Source organism: Hyperolius riggenbachi, chromosome 11 (genome assembly GCF_040937935.1).
Source record: "Hyperolius riggenbachi isolate aHypRig1 chromosome 11, aHypRig1.pri, whole genome shotgun sequence".
Taxonomy (NCBI): domain Eukaryota; kingdom Metazoa; phylum Chordata; class Amphibia; order Anura; family Hyperoliidae; genus Hyperolius; species Hyperolius riggenbachi.
Window position 1 is genome coordinate 123258950 of NC_090656.1, and position 22854 is coordinate 123281803.

Here is a 22854-nt window from a genome sequence, read left to right on the forward strand (position 1 = left end):
GGAACTAGCAGGCCTGACTACCACTCAGCAACTACAGGATATTGTCAAAAAAATAGATGCCAGATTGGCCCCAATACAGGAGAGCATTAAAGAGCGTAAGTTACGCAAATTTCGTAGGGATCAAGAGGACTTTGAAAAAGGCCGTATTTTTAACTGGGGTCAATCAGGACCGCGGAGTGGATCAAGAGGTAGAAAAAGACCTAAGAAAAATTGCGGCTACTGGACGACAGATTCTGGATCGGGATCAAGTTCAGATGAGCCAGTTGTTAAAGTACCTAAAAAACCCACATTAAAACCAACAGGAGATCAAGAATGTGCAAGTGGCAGTGCCCCTTTAGGCGTAAGATCAGGAGGGGAGGGAGGAAACAAAAATCCAAATCAGCCCCACGAGAAGAAGGTCAAATGGAAGAGACACACTCGTGGCAGGGGCTACTACAGGAATAATTGATTCTCTTTAAGGAAAAGGATCAACTACAGGTGATTAATATCTCTGGGGAAATACTCCATGCTGGTTGTATGACTCTCTTGATGAAAGGTTTGAATTTCTCTATCAGTGCACCCTATGATAATTTTAAGTTTGAAGTTGATTGGTACTGCTCAATACGGAGATTGAATATTGTAAAGCAGCAGGATAACTGGAATCAAACCCCAAAAAGGCCGGAGCCTAAAACTGAGGATCTAGGATTTATACCAACAACACAGGATCTGCAGGCCTTGATGGATCTGCAGTCCCTGTGGAAGGACAGTAATCCGGAGACTGAGATGAACTCTGAAAGTGAGGGGGAAACCCGTCTACCATTTAGAGTGTGTAAATCCACACGTGAGTTCTCAAGCACCCCGGGTTCAGGCGTTGATGAATTCGATGTAAAGGTTCAGGAAGATATGAAGGCCCTTATCTATCCAGATGCTCAACCTAATCTCTCACCACTGGAATTGGAGGCTCCAAAATGGCTCAAGGGCAACCCCAAAATTGTTATCAAAAAAGAAGATAAGGGGGGGAATTTAGTGGTGATGTCTAATATTTATTACGTCAGGGAAGCTAAAAGACAACTGGAAGGCCCAGATGGGTTTTACGAAAAACTACGGAGAGATCCTAGCTGCCACTATAAGGACCTTCTGCGTACTCTGTTACGAAGAGAGGTTGAATTAGGATGGTTGTCTAAAAAACTGGGGGAGGATCTCCTCCCACCATTTCCACGGAAGCCAGTCTGGTACTTCTTACCTAAGGTGCACAAAAATCTGGAGGAGCCGCCGGGGCGCCCAATAGTGTCAGCCAGAGGCTCCCTTACGGAACCCTTATCTAAATTTTTGGAATACCATTTGAGACCGTTTCTGGCTCAGATTCCATCGTATCTGGTTGACACTTTGGACGTCCTGGTTAAACTCCCACAGGTGCAGTGGGGGGAGGGGCTGTGACTGGCTTCCATTGATGTAGAGAGCCTTTATACTAGGATCCCCCAAAAACTGGGAACAGAGGTAGTGAAGGAGTTTTTGTCCCAAAAAGGAAAGGATGAGGGATGGGCAAGTTACATCGCTGAATGTTTATACTTCATATTATCTCACAATGCCTTTCTCTTTCAGGATTGCTGGTACAGACAGGCCTCTGGCGTGGCGATGGGGACTTTGGTAGCCCCCACATTTGCTAATATATTCCTGGCTGCCTGGGAAGAGCGAATGGTTCTTGTTGAATCTAATCCCTATCGCCACGCCATTAAGTCCTGGCTAAGATATATGGATGACGTCCTATTGGTATGGGACGGTACAAATGAGGACTTTGAAGGCTTTGTCCAGTGGATCAATGTTAATGACTTTAACATGCGGTTTACTGGAGTATGGGGAGGAGATAAAATGGAATTTTTGGATCTGATAATAATGGTAGAGGAGGGAAACCTTATTACTAAAGGCTATAGAAAGTCTACAGCAACCAATAGTATCCTTGAATATTCCAGCTACCACCCAGACCATGTGAAAAACTCCATTCCGTACAGCCAATTTATTCGCTTAAAGAGAAATAACAGCAGGGACACTGACTTTTTGGATCAAAGCTATGAGTTGGGTTTAAGATTCCTGACCAGGGGTTACCCATTACCCTTGGTGGTTTCAGCCTTTGAGAAGGCGAATAAAAAGCCTAGAACTGAACTCTTGGTTAGGAAAAATAAAATTAAAACAAAAGGGGAACCAAGTGGGGGGGGGTACCCATGATCTTTGAATATTCCCCTATGGCAATGAGACTGAGGAATTCTATTCAGAAAAACTGGGTAGACCTACGTTCTAAAGTTACCTGTGGAAAGCTCCCTGAGAGACCCCTGATTACCTTTCGGAGGGCACGAACTATCGGGGATGCTGTAGTAAGAAGTGAGTTTAGAGAAGAGAAGAAATCTAACTGGCTAACTGATTTGAGACCCAAGGGTTGTTTCAAATGTGGAAACTGTAACCACTGTGCCCACTTTGTACAAGGGAAATGTATCAACTTAGGGGGTGAGATGATCCCTGTTAGAGATTTTATACATTGTCGATCAACACATGTTGTTTATGCAGTTTTGTGCTCTTGTAATCGTTATTATATTGGGATGACAACCCGGCTCCTATGTACAAGATATCAGGAACATGTTAATTCATTGAAAACTAAGAAAGGAGCGGGTCGAATGATCAAACACGTGTTGGAGGAACATGGGAGTGAGAGCTCCCCCTTAAGATTTACAGGGCTGAAAGTGGTTGACCAGCCAAGGAGAGGTGGTGATTGGGAGAAACTCCTCAGACAAGAGGAGGCCAAACTGATATCTAAGACAAAAGCCTGTGGACGATTAGGGCTGAATGAGAGAAATGAACTGTTCTGTTTTCTTGAAAAATATTGATCCTTACAATAGGTCCTTTTTAGGATCTCTGCTGTTTTGTTTGTTGTGTTTTTCTACCTAGCTGATTGTCTTGCCATTGATACTCATATATGCCTCATATATATTGTTTTTAATTATGTCTGTGTTTTTTGTTTTAGTTTCAGGGCACCAGGATTATGGTTCCCCCTGTGGCTGACATGGTAATTCTGAAGGGGAGAAATAGGGTGGTAAGCCCAGGACAATTGTTGTCTATTGTTGATCTCTCCCGATGTGATACATGTCTAGTGGAACTCTGAGGGCTCGTTTCCACTAGTGCGGCGTGCGTCTCGTAGACGCACGCCGGCACTGAGCGGGTGGGCGGGATCGCAGGCGATTCCCATCAGCCGTGCCATGCACGGCTATGGGAATCGCAGCCTCCGCCGCGAATTCTGTGGGGGTTTCCGGCCGAATCGCTACTGCAAGCGATTCGGCCGGCGGCGCCGTTATCCCCTATGGCAGAGTTTCCCCGCGCGATTTGCCTGCGGGGAAACTCTGCGGATTCGCGGCCGTTTCCGCGAGAGTGGAAACGGGCCCTCACTTTACCAACTTGCACGTATTTGCGAAAGCAATGGACTAATAGTGCTCAGTAGCATTGAGGGATGTACCTGTTGGGCATTCCTTGTTTAGTCCTGTGCATTTTGTCTTTTTATTCATATGTTTGTATATGATGATGTAGAGTTCTTCCTTATATGCACAGTATATTTATGCTGACTGGCTGCGTGGGTTGGTGTATGGGGTTCCAGGTGGCAACTGACACGGACTGCTATCCGTGATTACGCCGCTTGGAATTGCGGCCGGCGTACTTAGGTTGTCATAGGAACCATTACCTCTTGTGAGGTTTTCTGTCCCACGCAGCACTCCATCCTGCTTGTGCCCGATTGGCCGGTTTACAGCCGGCAGCGGGCGCATGCTGATTGGTCGCACCCGCTGAGCTGTGAATGGCCAGACATGGTCAGAGGGGCGTTCCCGGAAGGGGCGGCGGGCGCGTCCGTTAGCGTGCATTGCGGAATGGAGAGGTAAGATCTTTATGCCTTACTGTGTGTATATATTGGGGTTGATACCGGTGTGCCCTGTCTTAGTGCCTCTGAAGAAGCAGGGTAACCTGCGAAACGGCTGTTAGGCCGACTATCCACTTGCTCCTTATGTCTTGCATGTACCTGCTGGATTAAAGAAAACTTGGATTATTGCAATCGGTGCCAGGTCTACTGTTTGTCCTATGGAAAATACTGATGTGTATGGGACCTAGAGCACGTAATGTTTTGAACCAGGATCTAGTGCTGTATTCCAGTTGTGGTTGTGTGCCAGCCCTACTTCTAATCCTTTCCTGCTCATTCCTTCTTCACCTTAATGCCCCATGATGTGCTCTCTTCATTACAGTGTCCACCACTAGCATGTCCTTTATTTTAGTGCCCTAAGTATGCATACACACATACAATAACTGTCATCCTTTGGGATTGTTGCTTCAATATAGTGTCCCCATTTATTTTGTTCTTTATTATGAAGCCACCTATTATTATAATGTTCCTATTAGTGACTTTATCATTATAATTCCTCCATTTAGTACTCTTCTTTAAAAGGAAGCATTGTATTATATTTAATGATTACATCTCTCTGAGAGTATGTGCTGTCCTTAGGTTACAATGTCATTTTGCTCTCCAATCTGATCCAGTCACTGTGTCATATGACACAACAGTCATATGATAAGCTGGTCAAAGTCAAGTACAAGACAGCAATATAAGTGAAGAACAAAGCCCAACAGCATCAGAGAGTTACCTTTACATACACGTTCGCTCCACTGCTCCCCATCAACTATGCATTGGGGGAAATTGAGGGAAATTGGGGGATTAAGCATTGAGGGATCTCATTCAGAGAGGAAGGAATCTGGCTGAAAAGCTGGAGTTCCCAGCCGAAAGCAGGGCTGTTCCCTTGAATACTTACGGCACTCAGTTTGCAAGCAGCATGGCTTCCCTGGGATTGGCGAAGTCACAGGCCTGAATCCCTCTTTTTCACAACTAATCGAGGGGATAATAGGACATGGATCCTCCTTGCACTGTACAGTCAGGGAATTTGGTTCACATACACAGGTCTTGCAGTTGCTGGTCCATTTCTCTGCAGGCTGTGGATATATGAAACAAAATCAGTTTAATGATATTGCTGGAACGTTTAGCATTCAAGGCAGATGCAATCAAGGACACATTAGTAAAGTGTCTCATTATATGTCAACCACACCCCTTCACAAGTGAAATTTCAAGTGATCTGGAATGTATGTTTTTGAATCTGGCTCTTGTAACTCATCACCTTCAGACACAGCTGTATATGAATTCACTAGAACATGGGTCCCCAAACTTTTTTGGTTAAGGGCCGGGTCAACATACATCAGACTGCTGAGGGGTCGAAACATACATAAAATGATGTTGAAAAGGAGAACTCCCAGCAGCAGCCATTCTGTCATGCAGCGCCCGGGGAACATCTTTGTGCACCAGACAGTGAAGCATGCCCAGGCGACAAATCGTCATCCAGTTGAATAGCAGTGTCGCCTGATGCAGAATTGGATTGGAAGCCAGCAAATGACTGCTCCCTGGCTTCTAAAGTATGTGTGGGCCGCCGATATCTAAAGGTGTAGTGGGCAACATCTATAAGTTATACATTTGGTGGCCAGTAAAAAAGCCTTGGGGGGCCACTTTTGGCCCGCGGGCCGTAGTTTGAAGACCACTGCATTAGAACATTATTTCAAAGGAATTATGCTGACAAAGGCTGACAGTTAAAAATGAGACGGGGCTTTGGATGACAGAGCAATTACTTTCCCTTTTGCAAGATCATGTGAGGAAAGGGGAACTGTTTCAGACTCACTGGAATTAAACAAGCAACTGGGGGTCACAGAGGATGATCTAAGAATGGGGGTGACAGAGATTTTTGTTTTTTAATTAGCAGAAATGACATTTTTCATACAACTGTTTTCTTAATGTTTTAACACTTTTGTTCCATCAGACACAGCTTAAATAATCTTACTGCCCTGAAAATGGCTTCAAATTTATAAATTGGTTCAAAGCTGTGGACAAAGGGTTGAATAAGGACAAAAAAAATGATATTGGTATGAGGTTGATGATATTTAATGCCATGACTCTTTCTCAGCCTAGACAATTATTACATCCACTCCGCTTGTAGCTAAAACTTGTGAACTTAAAATTTAAGATGCCTCTGTGACAGTCTGAGTCCCAATTGTGTGAGGATTAAGTAAACAAGGGGTCTTATCGAATAGTCAAAAATCAGCTAACATCCTCTCTAGACACCATTTAGATCAGGGGTGTCAAACTCAAATACAAAGTGGGCCAAAATTGTACACTGGGATCTAGTCGCGGGCAGGGGCGTAACAATAGGGGCTGCAGCCACTGCACCTGTGGGGGGGCCCACTCAGGGCCATTTTTATTGCTTTCAACCCTACCAACAAGACTCAGACCAGACTCAGACAGTCCACAGTGTGTATTGCAACAATGGCTAGCTGTCCTGGTACTCAAGACTTAAAAGCAATGCAAACATCCTCCAAGCACATCTGATTATTCATGACAAATGGTTGGGTAATTATCTAATTAACTGTTTGCTTGCTGAAGGCTGGCAAAATAATTCCTACTTCCCACAATGTCTAGGTGTGGGTGCGCTATTGAACTTAGATGGTCTATTCAAATGAGATTTACAGCCCTTCACAGAAAGATGCAAATTTACCATTTCCAGGGGACAATTATTTCAAAGCCAGCAGCCATGCTGTCTCTAACAGACATACAAATATGCGATCGTACACAGCAGACAGAATATGCACAACATGGATTCCACAAGATACAAAAATGGTTGCTATATCATTACAGGTTGCACTGCCAAAAGCTTACTCTTATTCTTTTAAGTTAGCCAATAAATGGTATTATCCTGATTAAAAACCTCTTGCTCACACTAAAATAAACAATATTTCACATTTCCCTGTAAAAATAAAGATTTTTCAGTTTTCAAATTGTGGCTTTCGCAAGATTTAAAGAGACTCTGGAGTCAAATTTTTCCCATTTTTTTATTTAATCTTGTTAGACATTATATCCTAAGTAGAATTGTCGCAACCCCACCGCAAAAACGAGTGTTTTTTAATAGAGTAAAAGCCCAGCAAAGTTCCTGAGCTCGCAGGGCATTACTTCCTTGAAGAGGCAGAGCTTTGAGCTGTAGCTCTGCCTCCTCCTCTGTCAATCTCTGCCGATTGCTGCCTCCTCCCGCCCCTCTCCATCTTCTTTCATTTGGAGGGGCGGGGAGGAGGCGGAGATCGGTGGAGATTGATTGCGGAGAGGCAGAGCTACAGCGCAAAGTTCTGCCTCTCCAGGGCAGAACAATCTGCGACCTGTAAAGTTGTGGAACTTTGCAGGAGTTTTTTTCTATTAAAAAACACTAGTTTTGCGGCCGGATTGTGGCGATTCCACTTAGGATATAATGCTTGCTTAACACGATTAAATTAAAAAAACTGAAAAAAATGAGAGGTCAGAGTCTCTTCAACCAGCAAAAAAAAACCAAACAAGAATGAACATTTATGTGATAGCAATATAGCATTATCGGACATATAACAATGTTATTTTTTATTATTACTGTATACAGTTACCCCATTTGTCACAATCAAAGAAGGCATTTTGCTCTGAAAAATATTTGCCTGTATTCCCTTAGTCAGTTTTTCTTTGGAAAAACTCAACGCTGTAGAAACGGAGTTTGCGTCATTAGCTTTCTTTTTTTCTGAAAGAACCATTTGTAAAAAAAACAGCAGCACTTCTGCAGCCATTCTACCGTTTGGAATGGCAGGGCTCTTCTGTGGGCAGAAAATATTTACTGAGATTTACAACTGCAGCTCGGGGATTCTCCCTGAACCTCCAATCATGGATGGTACTCAACCTCTGTGTAAAGGGTGTCCATTAACGATACGATTGATCGCATCAATTAGTTTTTTGGATCGATTCCATTACTCTGATCCAATTGGATAACAGCTATCCTTCCATTAGTGGGCCCGAACGATCGTTTCTGTTCAAATGATTGTCATAAGACAAGATGGACAAGAGATCTCTAAGGGCCTATTTCCACTAGCATGTTGCATTCCGCATAAGTTTTCCTGTATGCGGATTTCTGCATTTTTCCCGCAGTTGTTAACGTTGAAATCCCTAGGTCATGCTACAGTATATACCTGAAAATAAAAATATGAGACTCTTTTCTTTGCTACTAATGTTTCACTAATTATCCGTAATGCACATACACTTAATTATATCATTTTTTTTTTTGCTTCAGTGTCACTTTGAATGTTGCTAAAATCTATAGTCCTCTATAATTTTTTCATGAAAAGACTTATCTGCCAGTCTTCAGTTATCAAATGGATGGATTTACAGAATTACGTTTTCAAATTTATATGAGGACCTGAGCAGTTTCTCTGCAAAGCTGGCATTCCCCAAATCACTGGAGTGCATGTTATTGCCCTAACTGTTACCTTTATTTACACTAGCTGCATAGCTCCCAACTGTCCCTCTTTTGGAGGGACAGTCCCTCTTTGGGAGCCCTGTCCCTCTGTCCCTCTTTCCTCCTCATGTGTCCCTCTCTCAAGATTTTGTCCTTCTTTCTATATAAATATACATATTTCTCTACTAAAAAAAATGTGTTTGATTGACTCTAAACTTTATTCCCATCCTTTAATTGATATATTACTAATTTTAAAATGTTAATATGAAGGAGAATTAACCATGATAGAAAGGACCAGTATGGTTTGAATTAAATATAACATATTTTTCTTATGAAATGTTTATGGCATGCGTGACTAGGGGTGTGACGGGGTGTGATCAGAGGCGTGGCTTAAGTGTCCCTCTTTCTCATCTCAAAAAAGTTGGGAGGTATGTAGCTGTGTATTGTGGAAAGCAGGTTAGTAAAACTTTTCATTGTGCTCTGAAAATTACTCATTGTTTCAACTCTAGCAACAGTCATTACTGATTTTCTTCAAGCTGCACTGATCACAGTTCTTCAAACACCAACATATCTTGCTCTAAGGCAGTGTAATGCATCATCACAAGATCTATAAATAACTAAAGCTAACTCACCTTTTTGGGCATTCCATCAGGTCCAACACAACCTGTGGAAAAAGAGTGAAGATTATGTTTCAGTTTCAAAATTATATTTCTGAGCAAAAAAAAAAAACAACGAAACAAACAAAAAAAGAAAACAACAACACATGAGTGGCTAAATAGAAGAATGGGTGACCGTAGGAACTAATTTTACTTTTAAGGTTAACATCCTTCACCATTTTTTACTTGCGAAAAGAAAACAGTTGTCAGCGATGCTGCTGTTTTTATTCACTTACCACAGCTCTGGACACAGGTGTCAGAGAAATGATTGAATAGAGTAGTTCCTGCTGGGCAGAAGCAGCCTTCAATGTTACCACTACTGGCAATATCTGTGTTTCTGCAAGCAACAAATACAAAAAAAAGATCAATAGGAATGAAAGACAATAATGTATAATATTATTTTACAAAGAAAGAAAATAAAGATTTCTTACTTGTTGTCGCAAGTTTCAACATGCACTGGTCCAGAAGGATCATACACCTTTCCCGGAGGACAAGTAAATTCTACATTATGTAAAAAGAGAAAACAATAGTACTATAAAAATTTCTTACTATGCCCGGTTTTGTTTTTTGCATAAGATTTTGAGAACATTAAAAAGAGATTCAGTGAAACAAAAAGTTTCCCAAAATCATGACATATTAAAATCAGCTGGGTGTATGAAAATTACTTATTAAGTGTTGCTAAACATGGCCTTAAACCTTCCCCTCACCACCACCACCTTTGGTACTTTATGGATACCCATCATTACATCTGACTTTTCAGAGCATGAAAATGTTTTCTACAAAATGAAATTTCAAGGTTTCCAAAGTCATAATATCTTAAAGTCAGTGGAGGAAATGAAAACTACTTATTAAACTATAAATAACCTTACCGCAATGGCCTTTAGTTTCCCTTCGCCAGTCAACACTGATTCCATTGGCATTGCAGAAGGAGGCATAGATCTTTAAGCTTGAGCACTGCATCGAATCATTACCAATGCGGGATGCATCAAACAGACAACCTTCATAGTAATACTTGGGAGGTATGACCTTGTGGCACTCAGCAAAGACACTTCATGAAAAGAAATCAAGAGAGAATACATTTGCAATGCATACACTGTGTAAACGCTGGGGAACAGGCAGAGATAGTTCCTGTCTTCCTGTATTAAAGGGCAGGGCTCCCTCCCAGAAACGCATTAATCTTTTATACACACCCACTAATTACAAGCAAACACATCACAGGTGTTTAAAAAAGTTTTACGGACAGGTAGTGAAATTTTACAAACATTGTAAACGTACAATCACAAATAGAACAAAAGAATAACAAAATCAACAAACAGTGATCACAGGATTCAGAGGAGATGTTTTCATACACAATGTTCACATTAAATTTGCATGTTGAGCATGGTCAGGTTTGGGACGTCATTACAGAGCACAACAGCAATGCCTAGAGGGTTAGAAACAGTGGTCAAAGACCCTGGTTGTCTGAAAATCTAAGCCAGGGCTGTCAGGTCTTCGTGAAGATATCCATGGTATTGTTTGCTATGGCAATCAGCCTTTCTAAAATAAGGATATTAGAAATTATAATTTTGGTCAACTCAGCCAAGAGTCATTTGCCATTGTCTAGAAATATGGAGCGTGACAGCACTGTCTATATGTTGTGTCAGCCTTTGTTGGGGGTATTTCCCGAATCAACTGATTTCGGCGCGCGGCTCTGAGAGCCGAGTGCTGAAACTGGGCACTGTCATAGCAGCAATGCTATGATGCGCACCCCGCGTAGCGGTTACATCTCCCTCCGAGTTGCGACAACTCGGAGGGGGAATAGTATTTAACGCCGCCTGGAAGTTTAGCGGCAGCAGGGAGAGCCGTCATTTGGCTCTCCCCGCTCCGAACTGAGCAACGCCGATATGACATGCACCCGGTATTTCCACCCCCTCGGTTTATCACCAAGTAAGAACATTAACGGGTTAGGCAATACAGTCTTTTCAAGAACCATACCTAGAGAGCTGCAATCGCCAACCAGTATCTCAGAGCAATTGAAGATAGTTACCTTTAATAGCCATTAAAACCAGTTAGTGTCAAGTTGTTTGCATGTTATCTAACCAAATCATCAGGGTACGCAAACTTTTGATCAGGGTCAAATGGGTGGTTTATGTAGTGATTATGATTTTAAAAAGAGTAAACACAGTCATTTACTCTTTGGCCACAAGCAGCCCAGTTATCTGGCTCAGTCATGCCAGTCGGATCTGGAGGGTACGCGCATGTGCAGAAGAGCCGACTAGCCCGATTGAGTAGGATTACTGGGGCTAATTGTGGCCGAAGTGAGGCATTCGGGACAACGGAGAGGGATGCATCAGTGCTCATGGGGCTGGAGGAAGCCCCGGGTGAGTATAAAATCTTTTACTGAGCCCATCTTTACTTTAAGAAATCGTACATTCTGCCATGCTATGTAAACTTGTGAGTACAACTTTAACAGACAAGACACAGGATGCTCATCCCTTTCATTTGCCAATAGCTTAATCACTACTAATCACAATTAAATGATCTATATCTTTTTTTTTCACCACCAATTGGGCTTTTTTGGGTTAATATTTGTTGTCAGTAATTAGTTTATTTTGTATGCATTTTAACCACTTAACATCTCAGTCGTTTTCAGCTTATGCATCCGAGCAATGTTCACCTCCCATTCATTAGCCTATAACTTTTTCACTACTTATCACAATGAACTGATCTATATCTTGTTTTTTCCGCCACCAATTAGGCTTTCTTTGGGGGGTACATTTTGCTAAGAGCCACTTTACTGTAAATGCATTTTAACAGGAAGAATAAGAAAAAAAATGAAAAAATTCATTATTTGTCAGTTTTCGGCCATTATAGTTTTAAAATAATACATGCCTCCATAATTAAAACCCATGTATTGTTATTGCCCATTTGTCACGGTTATTTCACCATTTAAATTATGTCCCTATCACAATGTATCGCGACAATATTTTATTTGGAAATAAAAGAGCTTTTTTTCCGTTTTGCATACATCACTATTTACAATCTTATAAAAAAAAATAGAGAGAAATATTTCATCTTTACATAGATATTTAAAAAGTTTAGACCCTTAGGTAAATATTTGTGTTTTTGTTTTTTTTATAGTAATGTTTTTTTTTGTTTTTTTTTATTAAACATTTTATGTGGGCATTTTTGGGAGGGTGGGTTTTAAAAGTGTTTTATTTGGGGAAATATTGGTGTATTGTAATGTTTTTGGGCATTTACATGTAGTTTTACTTTTTGGCCACAAGATGGCAATCTCGATTTTTTTTTACATGACGTCACTCTAAGCGTACAATGTACGCTTAGAGGGACACAGCTTCAGAAAGAGCGAAGCTTCCGAGAGAAGCTGTCGCTTTTTCAGCGGGGGAGAGGAATCAATGATCGGGCTCCCCAGCCCGATACATTGATTCCGTGGCTACCGATTTCGTGGCCGGGAGTGCGCGTGCACGCGCGCGATCGGCCGCGGGAGCGCGCCTGTCCTCCTTGACGTTTTTATACGTCAAGGAGGACAAAGTGGTTAAAGGGAAAAACAAGTAAAAAATGAAAAAAATACACTATTTCTCCAATTTCATCCCCTATAGTTTTAATATAAATACTGCGACTGTGCAGAAAACCCACACATTTTTTCTGCCTATTTGTTCTGGTTATCACTAGTGTTGGGCGAACAGTGTTCGCCACTGTTCGGGTTCTGCAGAACATCACCCTGTTCGGGTGATGTTCGAGTTCGGCCGAACACCTGACGGTGCTCGGCCAAACCGTTCGGCCATATGGCCGAACTAAGAGCGCATGGCCGAACGTTCCCCGAACGTTCGGCTAGCGCTGTGATTGGCCGAACGGGTCACGTGGTTCGGACCCGAACGCGCTCTGATTGGCCGAACTGTCACGTGGTTCGGGTAAATAAATACCCGAACCACGTCATATCTCCGCCATTTGTCTGTGGGTTTAGCTTTGGGTAGGCAGGCAGGGTAGTTCGCGCTCCAGCCACGCTAGCCAGGGTCCCCCCCAGTCATTGTGTGTCGCTGCTGGGAATAGTAGTACACCGCTCGCTCAGCATTCTGTTTACTGCCACTCTGTGTACCTCGCTCAGCCACACTATATAGCATTCTGTTTACTGCCACTCTGTGTCTGCTGGGAATAGTAGTACACCGCTTGCACAGCCACACTATATAGCATTCTGTTTACTGCCACTCTGTGTACCTCGCTCAGCCACACTATATAGCATTCTGTTTACTGCCACTCTGTGTCTGCTGGGAATAGTGGTACACCGCTCGCTCAGCCACACTATATAGCATTCTGTTCACTGTTCTGTGTCTGCTTGGAATAGTGGTACACCGCTCGTTCAGCCACACTATATAGCATTCTGTGTACTGTTCTGTGTCTGCTGGGAACAGTAGTACACCGCTCGTTCAGCCACACTATATAGCATTCTGTGTACTGTTCTGTGTCTGCTGGGAACAGTAGTACACCGCTCGCTCAGCCACACTATATAGCATTCTGTTCACTGTTCTGTGTCTGCTGGGAATAGTGGTACACCGCTCGCTCAGCCACACTATATAGCATTCTGTTCACTGTTCTGTGTCTGCTGGGAATAGTGGTACACCGCTCGCTCAGCCACACTATATAGCATTCTGTTTACTGTTCTGTGTCTGCTGGGAATAGTGGTACACCGCTCGCTCATCCACACTATATAGCATTCTGTTCACTGTTCTGTGTCTGCTGGGAATAGTGGTACACCGCTCGCTCAGCCACACTATATAGCATTCTGTTCACTGTTCTGTGTCTGCTGGGAATAGTGGTACACCGCTCGCTCAGCCACACTATATAGCATTCTGTTTACTGCCACTCTGTGTACCTCGCTCAGCCACACTATATAGCATTCTGTTTACTGCCACTCTGTGTCTGCTGGGAATAGTGGTACACCGCTCGCTCAGCCACACTATATAGCATTCTGTTCACTGTTCTGTGTCTGCTTGGAATAGTGGTACACCGCTCGCTCAGCCACACTATATAGCATTCTGTTTACTGTTCTGTGTCTGCTGGGAATAGTGGTACACCGCTCGCTCAGCCACACTATATAGCATTCTGTTCACTGTTCTGTGTCTGCTGGGAATAGTGGTACACCGCTCGCTCAGCCACACTATATAGCATTCTGTTTACTGTTCTGTGTCTGCTGGGAACAGTAGTACACCGCTCGCTCAGCCAGAGTATATAGCATTGTGTTTACTGCCACTCTGTGTACACCGCTCAGCCAGACTATATACCATTGTTTACTGACACTCTGTGTACACCACTCAGCCACACTATATACCATTGTTTACTGACACTCTGTGTACACCGCTCAGCCAGACTATATACCATTGTTTACTGCCACTCTGATTCTGCTGGGAACAGTAGTACACCGCTCGCTCAGCCAGACTATATACCATTGTTTACTGACACTCTATGTACACCGCTCAGCCAGACTATATACCATTGTTTACTGCCACTCTGATTCTGCTGGGAACAGTAGTACACCGCTCGCTCAGCCAGACTATATAGCATTGTGTTTACTGCCACTCTGTGTACACCGCTCAGCCACACTATATAGCATTGCGTACTCTGCCAGTCAGTGTGTATATTGCTGGGATCAGTAATACTCCACTCACCGTCAACCACTATATGAGCTCAACATGAGTTCCCCAGAGACCTCCGCTGTGAGCAGCACTCCCAACAACAGCAACAGCCAACGCCCCACGCAAGCTATAACATCCACCCCAGCAGCCAGTGGTCAGCAGCAGCCCTCCCCGGAGGAGAACGTTGTGTCCATCAGTCCGTCGCCAGAGCGATTAATGAGGGCTGCCATTGAGGAGATGATGGGGCCTGATGTGGAGGAGGAGGTCTGGCTCAGGCCAGCATCCCAAGTTAATGTTGAGGACGATGAGGGGTCTGTGTCTGGGGATGTTGGGGTGGCAGAGGTGGTGGGTGGGTCAGACTCAGGAGAAGAGTTGTATGATGAGGATGATGATCGGGACCATCTGTATGTGCCTCAGAGTCCGACCCCGGAAAACATGTTGTATCGTGTGTTTAGGTACTAAAATCTGCGTTCCCTCCCAGTAGTGTTGGGCGAACAGTGTTTGCCACTGTTCGGGTTCTGCAGAACATCACCCTGTTCGGGGTGACTATATAGCAGACTATATAGCATTGTGTTTAATGCCACTCTGTGTACACGGCTCAGCCACACTATATAGCATTGTGTTTACTTCCACTCTGTGTCTGCTGGGAACAGTAGTACACCGCTCACCCGCCACTGTATAGCATTGTGCTCTGTGTCACTGCTGACAATAGTGGTACACCGCTCACCCACCACTGTATAGCATTTCTGTACTGCCACTGTACTGCTGCCAGTCAGCGTGTACTTTAAGGATAAGTGAAATGAGGAAGAAATCCGGTGAAAGAGGGAGGGGCAAGGGAAGAGGTGTTTCCCCTGACGGTTCACGTACAGGCCACAGGGGAGCACCCAAGAAAACCCACTCAATACTGCCCATGTTGTCCAGGACAACAACCCTCACAGATCCAAAAGAACAGGACCAGATAATTACTTGGATGACCTCTCAAGCGTCCAGCAGTGGGTTAAGCAGCACCAGCACATCACGCACGAGGTCCGAGTCCTCAGCCAGTTAAAGTCTGGGCTTTCTTTGAAGACTGCACTGAGGATGTTACCATGGCGATTTGCAAGGTGTGCAAGACCCGCCTGAGCAGGGGGAAAAGTATTAACAACCTCTCCACCACCAGCATGAGCCGCCACATTCTATCCAAACATCCCACTCTGTGGGCAAACGCGGCAGGACAGGGTACCACCAGCAACACTGCCTCCCTTGGGTTCACCAGACTCACCACCAGACCCGCCTCAGCAGCAGCAGTAGCCCAGCCATTGCGTGGTTCACAACATTCACAAACATCAGACGATGCTGACACTGTCACTTTCCGGACTAGTGCTCTTGAGGTCTCCCAGTGTTCATCAAACACAACAACCAACAGCCCTTCGGTGTGCAGCGCTACGGTTGAGTTGTCTGTTTCTGAGATGTTTGAGCACAAGAGGAAATTGCCAGCAAATGACCCCCGGGCCGTGGCAGTAACAGCCAGCCAGCATAGCCAAGCTTCTGGCCTGCGAAATGCTGCCATATCGAGTGGTGGAGACAAACAGCTTCAAGGGCATGATGTCAGTGGCCATCCCACGTTACGTGGTTCCCAGCCGCTACCACTTTGCGCGCTCTGCAGTGCCTGAGTTGCATGAGCACGTGGTCAGCTAAATAACCCGAAGCTTGAAGAATGCCGTTGCCTGCAAGGTTCACCTCACCACTGACACCTGGACGAGTGCGTTCGGCCAGGGTCGATACATCTCCCTTACCGCGCACTGGGTGAACCTTGTGGAGCCTGGCAGCGATTCCTCACCTGCTACGGCGCGGGTGTTGCCCACGCCGCAAACAGCTGGATAACAACAGCAGCACCTACCTCTCTGACTCCTTCTCCTCCAACGCATCTCAAAGCTGTACCTCATCCGGAAATGCTAACCCAGCACCAGCAGCAGTAGGATCGTGGAAGCAGTGCAGCACAGCTGTTGGCATGCGTCAGCAAGCGTTGCTGAAGCTGATCTGCCTTGGGGATAAGCAGCACACAGGGGAGGAAATTTGGAGGGGAATAAAGGAACAGACGGATTTGTGGCTGGCACCGCTGGACCTGAAACCGGGCATGAAGCTAGACACCTGGCACGAACTGGCAATGTACGCAATAGAGGTGCTGGCTTGCCCGGCAGCCAGCGTTATGTCGGAACGCTGTTTCAGTGCTGCCGGAGGCATCATCACAGATCGGCGTATCCGCCTCTCCACAGAAAATGCAGACCGTCTGACTCAAATTAAAATGAATCAATCCTGGATTGGAAACGACTACGCAACACTCCTGGACCCCAACCAAGTAACATGACCGATGAACATCTGGGATGGTTTAGCGTTTCCGGTCCCTGTTTATTGAACCTCTCATCTGTATTACATTTATGACTGCATGGCGGCAAAAAGCATTGCTGCTATATCCGCACGCTTTTTGTCCTCATGCAAGGCCTGGGTTGTTGTGTCTCACAAAGCGTGGCCTTCTCCTCCTGCGCCTCCTCCTGTTCCATCACGTGTGCTGCTGCTGCTGCTGGGTTACCGTTGCCGCGTGGTCCCTGTTTATTGAACCTCTTATCTTTATTACATTTATGACTACATGGCGGTACAAAGCATGCTATCCGCACGCTTTTTGTCCTCATGCAAGGCCTGGGTTGTTGTGTCTCACAAAGCGTGGCCTTCTCCTCCTGCGCCTCCTCCTGTTCCATCACGTGTGCTGCTGCTGCTGCTGCTGCTGGGTTAGCGTTGCCGCGTGGTCCCTGTTTATTGAACCTCTTATCTTTATTACATTTATGACTACATGGCGGTACAAAGCATGCTATCCGCACGCTTTTTGTCCTCATGCAAGGCCTGGGTTGTTGTGTCTCACAAAGCGTGGCCTTCTCCTCCTGCGCCTCCTCCTGTTCCATCACGTGTGCTGCTGCTGGGTTAGCGTTGCCGCGTGGTCCCTGTTTATTGAACCACTTATCTTTATTACATTTATGACTGCATGGTGGTACAAAGCATGCTATCCGCACGCTTCTTGTCCTCATGCAAGGCCTGGGTTGTTGTGTCTCAAAGCGTGGCCTTCTCCTCCTGCGCCACCCTCCTCCTGTTCCATCACGTGTGCTGCTGCTGGGTTAGCATTACCGGTCCCTTTTCCTGGAACCTCTTATATGTATTACATTTATGACTGCATGCCGACAAAAAGCATGTTACCTGTGCAAAGAAAACAGACATTTCCCGCATTTAAAAGACAGTTTTCCCTTTGAAACTTTAAAATCGATTTTCTCAAAAACTATAAGCTCTTTTTGCTAAATTTTTTTTTCCTCTTGTACCCACTCCCAAGGTGCACATACCCTGTAAATTTGGGGTATGTAGCATATAAGGAGGCTTTACAAAGCACAAAAGTTCGGGTCCCCATTGACTTCCATTATGTTCGGAGTTCGGGTCGAACACCCGAACATCGCGGCCATGTTCGGCCTGTTCGGCCCGAACCCGAACATCTAGATGTTCGCCCAACACTAGTTATCACAAGATCTTATTTATTTATGTCTCTAATGAGAGGTACCGTATTTTCAGACCATAAGACGCACTTTTTCTCCCCCAAATGTAGGGGGGAAAACTCAGTGCGTCTTATGGTCCGAATTGTACGTTTTGGTGTCGCCCCCCCTCCCCCCCCCCCCCCCTCCCCTCCACACTGAGAATGTTTGCAGTGTTGCCGCTAAGCCTTCTGCAGCCCCGGCAGTGTAAACTGTGTGAAAAAAGGTGGCAGCAGAGAGATACCAAACAGGGGGAGGTGGGGTGGCCTCCCATACTTTGATCTACTTGCACTTGTCCCGCTCTCACGTTAAGCCTCCATGCCCTCGGCAGCTAAGTGGTTCCCCCGTTAAGTTTTATGTGACGGCGACACCTAAGCAGCTCCCCGCTAAGTTTTATGTGACCCGAACACCTAAGCTGCTCCCCGCTAAGTTTTATGTGACCCCGACACCTAAATTGTTCTCCGCCAAGTCTCCCGGCACCCGCAACAACTGAGCGCCCACCCCCACTAAGTTTACCGTCACCCCCGGCAGCTCTCGGAGGAAACTCTTATCTGATCCGGCTGTTCCTTGGTCTTCAGTCTGCTCCTGCTTGCATTCTCTCAAGTGCTGGCAATCCCGGGCACACGCCTACCCGCTGGCATCCTCTCTCTGTGTGACCCATCATGTGACCCATCTTGTGACCTATCATGTGGTCAGGTTGAGAGAGGACGCCACCCGAAATGCAAGGAGTTGGTGGTCACGCTGGGAGCAGTTTAGGTGTCCGGGTCACATAAAACTTAGTGGGGAGCAGCATAGGTGTCCGGGTCATGGGAGGCTTAGTGGGGGAGCCACTTAGTTTCTGGGGTCATGGAGACTTAGCAGGAGAGTGGGACAAGTGTCAGAAGTAGATCAAAGTATGGGAGGCCACCCCACCCTGCAGTTCGGGATCTCTCTACCACCACCAGGGGCCCCCTTTTTTCACACAGATCACACTGCTGGTGCTCCAATGAATGCACTAGTGCGTCTTATGGTCAGGAGTATCTTGGTGCAAAAAATGCGGTATATGGAGGCTGCCTTATTTATTTCCTCTTTAACAATACTAGTTTCCTGGCAGCCCTGCTGGTCTATTTGGCTGCTGTAGTGTCTGAGTCACACCAGAAACAAGCATGCAGATAATCTTCTCAGATCTGACAACAATGTCAGAAACACCTGATATGCTTGTTCAGGATCTATAGCTTAAAGTATTAGAGGCAGGGGATCAGTAGGATAGCCAGGCAACTGGTATTGTTTAAAAGGAAATAAATATGGTAGCCTCCATATTCCTCTCATTACAGTAGTCCTTTAAAGGTAGCAATAAATCTAGCGATGATGGGCAGATTCGACCAAGAGACAAATCTCTCTCTAAGATTTGTGCATATGTGATGTCACGCAAAGGCCCCCGTTACTCAGCAACCATGTGGGGCACGTATATGGAGCAAGGAGTGTGCCCAGGGCCAGTGGGTGACAAGCAGAGGCTGTGGACAGGTAATGTATAGCTTGCACTGGGCACAGGGGGGGCATCGCCGGGGATTTCGTTGCTTGTCCTAATATCGCCATTACTGCCGTGCACACGACCAACCAAGTCAGCCCTACATCTTGCAGCATGTCCGATCGACTAACCATTACTGCTGTGCACCTGATCAAGCAAGTCGGCCCTATATCTTGCAGCATGTCCGATCGACTAACCATTACTGCTGTGCACCTGATCAAGCAAGTCGGCCCTACATCTTGCAGCTTGTCCGATCGACTAATGCAGGCTGAAATTGGTTGTATTGTTGGTTAAGCATGAACTTGGCAAAACCAATTTTCATCTGATTATGATTATATTAACCTCCTTGCCGGTCTAATTAACGCCAGCAAGGAGACAGCGCAGAACTTTTTTTTTATTTAATTTTTTTTAAAATCATGTAGCGAGCCCAGGGCTTGCAACATGATAGCCGCTGAATGGCGGCATCCCCCCACCCACTCCGATCGCCTTCGGCGATCAGAGTAAGCAGGAAATCCCGTTCAGAACGGGATTTCCTGCAGGGCTTCCCCGGTCACCATGGCGACGGGGCGGGATGACGTCACCGACGTCATGGACTTCGGGACGTCACAGGGAATCCCGATCCGCCCCTCAGCGCTGCCTGGCACTGATTGGCTAGGCTACGCAGGGGTCTGGGGCGGAGGGGGGGGGGCAGCTCGGCGCGGCGGGTAGCGGCGAATTGGCAGGTAGCAGCGGTGATCGCGTACTACACACAGCTAGCAAAGTGCTAGCTGCGTGTAGGAAAAAAAATTATGCAAATCGGCCCAGCGGGGCCTGAGAAATCCTCCTGCGCAGGTTACCCCGAGCTGAGCTCGGGATAACCGGCAAGGAGGTTAATCAAATTGGATGGTCGATCGGTTACCAAGTCACCTGATGTATGGCCACCTTAAGTCATATTCTTCCAAACAATATTAAAAATGTTTTTCATAACTCTCTGTGCTACTATAGGGAAGATTCACATACTTCATGTTTTGTTGTGGAAACTACACACAAAATCCTGAAATTCCACCATACATCACCATTTATAAAACAGTACTGTATATAGTCGAGTATAAGTCTAGAAATTTTTGTCTGACTCACTAAAGCAAAGTATAGGGGTCGACTTATTCATGAGCCATGGGCAACACTGAGCAATGTGTGTACTATTAGGGGCATTCCCATTTGCAACAATTGACACTTTCTTGATAAAGGGAATGCCAAGAAAGCACAGGTCTGAAAGTCTTGGCCAACAATTAACATGGAAAGGGGGGGGGGGGGGGGATACTGGGCTGCAAGAAGGGGAGTGAATTATTGCTGCACTTGGGGGCCTGGAGGGTTATTGGCTGAACTTAATAGACAGGAGGGGCTATGGGCTGCAATACTGTATTCAGTGCAGTCATTAACTCCTCCTGGGCCCCAAGTGCAGGTGTTAATTCTTCCTAATCCCCAAGTGCAGCCATTAACTTTGCTGGGTAGACTTATACTTGAGTCAATAACAATTTCCAACTTCAGAGGGTCAAATTTTGGGGTCAACTTATGCACAAGGTCGACTTGTATTTGAGTATATTAAGGTACCTACTGCAATAAATTTAGCAACCATGAATTACTGGTACAAGTAGTTAGAGGTCTGGCTCAAGTAATACTAGACTTTAGGGGAACATAGATAACATTATTATTTTAAACACAAAAAGCATATAACATAAGTTATAACAATAATATTTATGACAACAGCAAATATACTTTTATTGTGCTCAATTCTGTTTTTGTTTGGACTTGGACTTCAAAGAGACACTGAAGCGGGAAAAAAAATATGATATTATGATTTGTATGTGTAGTACAGCTAAGAAGAAATAAAACATTAAGATCAGATACATCAGTCTAATTGTTTCCAGTACAGGAAGAGTTGAGAAACTCCAGTTGTTATCTCTATGCAAACAAGCCATTAAGCTCTCCGACTAAGTTGGTCATGGAGAGGGCTGTTATCTGACTTTTATTATCTCAACTGTAAGTGAACTGTTTACTTTTTCTCTGCTAGAGGAGAGGTCATTACTTCACAGACTGCTCTGAAAGACTCATTTTGAATGCTGAGTGTTGTGTAATCTGCACATATTATAGAATGATGCAATGTTAGAAAAAACACTGTATACCTGAAAATAAAAGTATGAGAATATTTTCTTTGCTGCTAATCTTCTAGTAATTATTCATAGTACACAACCAATTCACTATATCATATTTTTTTTTCGCTTCAGTGTCTCTTTAAATGTGAGATTAAGAAGTCTTAAAATGAAGAAGAGTTACTTACTTGCTCAAGATGACACCACACACAGATTGATTTGATGGTGGACCTGTTGGTGGACCTGCTCGTGGAGTTGTAGTTGTTGTTTCCATACTGCAGCCTGGACTTTTGACTTTCCATTTAGAAGCCATAGATGAGCATTCTTTCACAATTCTTCCACCTGGCATTCGGCAGTCGTCTGTTCTGTCATTGGAACAAGTACCTTAGTTGGAAAACACACAAGAGGCATTTTACTTCCCAAATGACAAAACATTAAAAAAAAAGCACAAAAGACCACCAAAGGCACGTCAGCTACTTACCACACTGTCCTTCTGTGTTGTTTGCAAATTTACTAAATGGCAGCTTAATTGCAAACATCATTCCACTAAATGAAATAAAAGCTTCTATTTCTGGAATGTCAACAATCATGTTTATGCCGGTACTGGTGATTCTAATGCCATTCTGGGTAAAACCAGGAGTGATCCAGGCATTGTTGAGCTTAATCTAAATTACAAAGGAAAGTAAATATTCATCTCTATAGCTTCACCACAGAAAATATAAAACAAAGGGGTTAGTTACTATTTCAACAGAAAAGTGAATTAATAAACAGTAACAAGCACTAACATAATGTTACAAAGAAATAAAACCTTCCCAAGAGTTGCTTGCACATTTTCGCCAAGTCATTTTTACATAGAAAATGGCATTTTCGAATTCACCATTTTTTTTCTCCGGAAATACATTGTATTTCACAAAAGTGGGAAAAATCAAATATTTTTGCCCAAAAACAGATTTTTTTTATTTTAGCGCATACATTTGCAAAAAATTAGGAAAATTACAACATGATTTTTGATGGCATTTTCACTCAAAAGTCAAATTTAACATTATTT

At 44.6% G+C, this 22854-nt stretch overlaps 1 protein-coding gene across 1 annotated transcript in view; it reads right to left on the bottom strand.

The window, feature by feature from the left end:
- The window catches only part of LOC137537873 (mucin-2-like), a 198946-nt gene that overhangs the window by 48175 nt on the left and 127917 nt on the right, over positions 1-22854 (bottom strand). Inside the window, exons 32-38 of the mRNA XM_068259820.1 lie at positions 22288-22471; positions 21995-22190; positions 9862-10040; positions 9424-9493; positions 9229-9329; positions 8969-9000; positions 4812-4989 (exon numbers count right to left, since the gene is read on the bottom strand). Of these exons, the coding sequence (XP_068115921.1) occupies positions 4812-4989; positions 8969-9000; positions 9229-9329; positions 9424-9493; positions 9862-10040; positions 21995-22190; positions 22288-22471 (940 nt within the window). The remainder of the gene's footprint in view (positions 1-4811; positions 4990-8968; positions 9001-9228; positions 9330-9423; positions 9494-9861; positions 10041-21994; positions 22191-22287; positions 22472-22854) is intronic.